This window comes from Urtica dioica, chromosome 5 (assembly GCF_054948205.1).
Source record: "Urtica dioica subsp. dioica isolate 48M chromosome 5, U.dioica_male_clone48M_v1_H2, whole genome shotgun sequence".
Taxonomy (NCBI): domain Eukaryota; kingdom Viridiplantae; phylum Streptophyta; class Magnoliopsida; order Rosales; family Urticaceae; genus Urtica; species Urtica dioica.
In genome coordinates this window covers 34330886-34336885 of record NC_142760.1, presented here as the reverse complement: position 1 = coordinate 34336885, position 6000 = coordinate 34330886, and the positions used below count along the sequence as shown (strand labels likewise).

Here is a 6000-nt window from a genome sequence, read left to right as displayed (position 1 = left end):
ATGGGAAATGTTTGTCAAAACGATGATTGTCCATCGTGGGAGCTATTTTGTAGAAAAGCATTTCGACTCTCAGGTTGTCCACCCGAGTTGGAAAATTTGTCTCTTAAAATATTAAGTAAATGCCAAGGATTGCCACTTGCTGTTGTTGCCGTCGCTGGTTTGTTGTCGACAAAGAATCTTTGCAAAGTAGAATGGAAAAGAGTACTCGACAATCTCAGTTGTGAATTTGAAGAACAACGTGAGCTCTCAAGTGTTTCAAAAGTTCTCTCGCTCAGCTATCATGATTTGCCATACCATATTAAATTGTGCTTCTTGTACTTTGGTGTTTTCCCGGAAGACTTTTTCATTGAGGAAAAAAGATTATGCATAATTTGGATTGCCGAAGGCTTCATTGAGTCGAGAAAAGACAAATCGTTGGAACAAATCGCTGGTGAGTACATGCTAGAGCTTATCAGTAGAAACTTGGTTTCATTTGAGTTGCGATTTGGATCTGTTAGATATTGCAAAGTGCATGATTTGATCCGAGACGTAATCCAAAAGAGAGCTACTGATTTGGGTTTTTATCAATTATTTGACAAAAATAAGCCGAGTTTTGAAAAGAAGGGTCGGCATTTGATAATTCACAACACTACAGAGAATGTTTTAGAAAGTGTTTGTGATATGAAGATTCGCTCGGCTGTTCTTTTTAACACTAGTGACGTATCAGATTCTTTTGTAGTTGGTCTATTCAAAAAATGTAAATTGTTGAAGGTTGTTGATTTTCAAGGTGCTCCAGTTGATAATGTGTCAGATATAGGGTATTTGTTACACCTTAAATACCTAAATCTGCATGGCTCAAAAGTCAAGACTCTCCCGAAGTCCATCGGAAAGCTACATAATCTGCAAACACTGGATGTCTATGATACTTTAGTGCGGGAGCTGCCACGTGAGATCAACAAACTGCATAAATTGCGTCATCTTAATTGTGGCTTTTTGGACAGTGAAATAAAAAAGAGTGTCAAATCATATGTTGGTGTGAGGATGCATGAAGGGATTGGAAATTTGGAAGAGTTACAAACACTATCTACAGTGGAAGCTGATGTTGGTTTCATGAAAGAGCTACTGAGGCTGAGTAAACTGAAATTTTTTAGCATTTCAAAAGTGGGTGCAGAGATGTGTAAAGACCTTTGGGAGTCTATTGAAAAAATGAAAGATCTTAAAGAGTTATTTCTAACCTCAATCAACAATAAAGAGGTGTTAAATTTAAACTGCATTTCGTCTCCTCCTCTTCATTTGCGATCTCTTCAACTGAGTTACATTTCTGAGCTTCAGAGTTTGCAGGGTCTTGTGTTACATTTCTCGAGGTTAGTCGACGAGCCGCTGAAATGCCTCAAAGGTTTGCCCAATTTGGAATACCTTAATATGTATAAGGCATACGACGGAGAGGGATTGCTGTTTGAGGAAGGCTGGTTTCCAAAGCTGAAGACACTTATTTTAAGGAGTTTAAAAGGGCTAAAGGTGATGAAGTTTGAAAGAGAAGTTATACATCGGAGCTTCCCCACTGATGAAGGAAATTCCAGGTGGTCTTCAACACCTAACAAAACTTAAATCCCTTAAGAGTTTTCGAGAACCAGAGGGAGAGAGAGAACGCCATGTGGATCATGGGGAGAGAGATTGGGAATTGCCAGTTGAAGAGCTAGGGATCGAGGATGTACTTGTTGTAGACGATGACTGTGAAGAAAAGGAAGATCCAGAGTCTGACGTAGGCGTATGAGATGAGAACCTTCTTCGCCACCAATTCCGACATTGCTCCGCCGTGGCCCATTGCTTTTTTCGGCGATATTCGCAGAGTTAAACCTTAGATCTATGATTTGGGGTTTATTTTTGTGATTTGAAATGTGTACATCTGCTTTCAGTTACATCGTTAGTCTTCACCCAAATGGCTATCGTCGGCCGACCGGAGCTCCTCTACATAGAGAATGTTATTATTACATGTAAAACAAACCTGAACTTCTTGTTTTCTTATTTTAAGTAACTCGTAAAAAAAAAAAAAAAAAAAAAAAAAAGTTAACAGACTTCAATCAGTATATAATTCTATGAAAAAATGTCATCTCGAATTTCTTCTCCTATTTCCTTCTCGTGCGTTTCATTCGTTTCATCCTCGTTACGTTCGCTCTCTTCAATAAGCTCGACATATAACACACTTCGACAATGAGACACGGCAACAATCTAAAAGATAACACTTGACGTCAATATCATCCAAAATATACTTAGGTCTCGGAGGTTTTGAAATCAAAGATATATAGCTCAACTTCAACCTCTTGTTGATGTATTCACAAAAAGTCTTTCACATATTCTTTTAACAAAACAAGAGAATGTAACATTATTCACGTCGTCTAGTATCATACTTTTTAAGTCTTCATTCATTGAACTCCATTCGTATGACTCTCCATCTTTCTTTCTCCATTCACCATCATATTGAAAATACACTACACTCTCCGCCATAACCTTAAAAAACAAAAATTATTAGAAACTATATAAAATTTCACTACCCGATTACAAAAAATATCAACAAGATCAATAAAAAAATTTATGGATTTTACAAATAAAAAAAAATGCACAATATGAGTTCTTGGATCGACTAGATCGACCAAATCAACTGGTTCAACCAAGTCCACCAAGCCGAGTTCGAAATTTTCCAGAATAGTTGACTTGGTCGTACATCTTCGTTTTTCCAAAAAAATTTCCGAAATTTTCAGTCCAAAAAAAATTATAAATCACACACTTGATACATTTTTTGTAGGGTCGACTAAACAACTAGCTAAAACAACACCCCTACTTTAAAATTATAGCCCAACTATTGACATATTTAGGAGAATAGCCAATTTATCGTGACAACATTCCAATATTCCAATTATACACTTAGGTTAATATTATTAACTATCATAGTAAATAATATCATCCATACCAAAAAAATTAATAAATCTAATTAACAATAACAAAAACTACAGTAAATCTTATTTGTCATAACAATAATAATTGTAAATCTTATTTACCGTAACAAGAACAATAGTAAATTTTATTTACCGTAATAAGAAAACAATAAATCTTATTTACTGTAACAAGAACAACATTAAATCTTATTTACCGTAAAAAGAACAACAATAAATCTTATTTACCGTAATAAGAACAAAAGTAAATCTTATTTACCGTAACAAGAACAATAGTAAATCTTATCTACCGTAACAAGAACAACAGTAAATCTTATTTACCGTAACATGAACAAAAGTAAATCTTATTTACCGTAACAAGAAAAATAATGAATCTTATTTACCGTAACAAGAACAATAGTAAATCTTATTTACCGTAACAAGAACAATAGTAAATCTTATTTACCGTAACAAGAACAATAATAAATCTTATTAATCGTAACAAGATCAACAAAAAATCTTATTACTACTGTTGTCAGTCAATCGCTCTGTCTACGAGAAATGTTGTTTTCTGGCTACCTATATTTTGCATGTTATTATTATTTTTTTTTTTTATAATGCTATTTGGATTTTCTAGATCGTGGCCAGATCTTATGCTATCCTCTGATCGGTCCGATTTGTTTGTTCTATACTAGTGTAGCGAAAGAGACTCTCAGGCTTTATATAAATTGATTCTATTTTTCTCTTCCTTCTAAAAACTCGAGTCAGAGCTTCAAAATAACGTTGATTTCATCTGATTTCCGATGCTCTAGTTCCACTAGGTTTCTTGGTACTTCTATAGATTGAAAGAAAAGAAAAGGAAAAGCAAACGAGGGATTTCACCTATATGGCGACGAAGAATATCAATCCCTCGAGGTTCACCCATATGGAGAGGAACTTCAGCGATTTGAGCGGCCTCTGCGGCAGAGATTCATCTTCCTCCATCTCCAGCGACTGCAACACAATAGATCTGGCGAGTTTTCACCGGCGACGAACCAGAATCGGAGGCTCCTTCTCGCCTGCGCCGCTGATAACTACGATGAACTAATTATGCAACTGGTCGCGGACCTGGAATCAGGCTCCGTCAAGGATCAGAAGCAAGCGGCGATGGAGATCAGGCTTCTCGCGAAGAACAAACCGGAGAATCGTCTGAAGATTATGAACGCCGGCGCGGTGAAGCCTATGGTGGCGCTCCTCTCGTCGCCTGATCTCCAGCTCCAAGAGTACGGCGTGACGGCGATTCTCAACCTCTCGCTCTGCGTCGAAAATAAAGACGGAATCGCGGATGCCGGAGCAATCAAGCCGCTCATTCGTGCGCTACGATTGGGAACTTCGACGACGAAGGAGAATGCGGTCTGCGCGCTTCTCCGGATGTCTCAGAAGGAAGAGAACAAAGTCGTGATCGGACGATCAGGAGCGATTCCGGCGCTGGTGGACCTCCTCGTCGGCGACGGATTCCGGGGAAAGAAAGACGCCTCGACAGCGTTGTTCTCTCTGTGCTCTGTGAAGGAGAACAAGATCAGATCCGTTTAAGCCGGGATCATGAAGCCTCTGCTCGAGCTAATGGGGGATTCGGGATCAAACATGGTAGATAAATCGGCGTACGTCCTGAGCGTGGTGGTTTCGGTGCCGGAAGCCAAGGCGGCTCTGGTTGAAGATGACGAAATTCTAGTCCTGGTCGAGATCATTGAGATCGGCTCTCAGAGGCAAAATGATCTGTGGCGAGGCGAGAATAGAAAGCGTTGGGCTAGAAAGGGTAATTTTGGAATCTAAAATAATGTGGGCCATTCTCTTAATAAAACTAATAGTTTGGCTATTATTTTAATGAGAGATTTGCACTAAAGTCACTTCTTATGAACAAAATTGCATCTATGTCACCACAAAAAAACGTGTTGCAAGTAAGTCACTCTTATTTATTATTAGACCAAAATACCCTTAAAGTAGAAACATAGTTAAATATTTATAAAACAAAAGTAGATTAGAAGAAGAAAGTAGAACCACAGTTAAATATTTATAAAACAAAAGTAGACTAGAAGAAGAAAGTAGAACCACAGTTAAATATTTACAAAACAAAAGTAAACTAGAAGGCTGAATCTGTGATTCCGGCGAGAGCTCCGGCGAGGGTTACGGCGGCGGTGGACTCGTCGGAGCGGCGATCGGCGCGGTAGTCGGAGCTTAAGCTAGAGAGATTAGGGTTTGTGAGTGAATTTGATGAGAGATTAGGGTTTGGGTGTGGATATGAATTCTTGTTGAATATAAAATAAAATGGTAATTAAGACATTGTATAGGTGACAAATATGCAAAAAAAAAAAGACACGAATGCAATTTAGACTAATTTGTGATACAAATGAAATTATGTGATGTTATTGTGATTTCAACAGCAAATTCCACTATTTTAATTGCCTCCATTCAAATTGGCTACTTGGTTACAAATCTCTTTTTTGTACTCTTAAACTTTCAACTACAGAATACTTACTTAGTAATATAAATATTCCATAAATAAGAGATTTAAAGCAAGAAATTTGAGATTAACTTACAAGTGTTTGATTTCAACTTGTTCAGCTCAACAATGGAAACCTTGAGTTCTTTCTCACGAATTTTGAAGTTGTAAAGGATGATTAGGGTGAGATTTCAATTAAAGAAGACGAAAGACTAATGAAAAAAAGTTGGATTTGACTAGGGTGAGTAGTTTCCATCAGAGAAGATGAAATGCTTATGAAAAAAATATTTTTTTTAGGTCAAATTCGTTTTTTTTAAAATATAAATATAATATAATAAAGAGATCTGATTGCTATTTTTATTTTACATTTTTTTTAGAAAAATGTATGATAGGCATTTGATTTATTTCATTAAAAATGAGAGTTAGCCTTGCAAATTGTTTACCTATGAGACGAATGATGTAAAAAAAAAATCCGGTTATTTCTAAAAGACTCTCTCTAACTATAGCGGCGTTTGCGATCGGCATGACATACCTGGCCTTCTCTATGCAGCTCGATTTCACCTACGACAGCTACTCTGCTCCAGATGCACCGACATCGTCGGATTTTTTTTT

General features: G+C 37.1%; 1 protein-coding gene and 1 pseudogene across 1 annotated transcript; both read left to right on the top strand.

Annotated features, from left to right (window-relative positions):
* LOC149398046 (disease resistance protein RPM1-like) lies at positions 1-1587 on the top strand. Its single transcript, XM_089614435.1, has 2 exons — positions 1-430; positions 767-1587. The coding sequence occupies exons 1-2, from the start codon at positions 1-3 to the stop codon at positions 1585-1587; spliced, it is 1251 nt and encodes a 416-aa protein (XP_089470561.1).
* Positions 1588-3592: 2005 nt separating this feature from the next.
* On the top strand, positions 3593-4732 carry LOC149398045 (uncharacterized; annotated as a pseudogene).
* Positions 4733-6000: the final 1268 nt, after the last annotated feature.

Coding starts and splice junctions, on each gene's coding strand:
- LOC149398046 (XM_089614435.1), top strand. CDS start 1: ATGGGAAATGTTTGTCAAAACGATGATTGTCCATCGTGGGAGCTATTT. Junction 431..766: donor ATCGTTGGAACAAATCGCTG/GTGAGTACATGC, acceptor TTGATTTTCAAG/GTGCTCCAGTTGATAATGTG.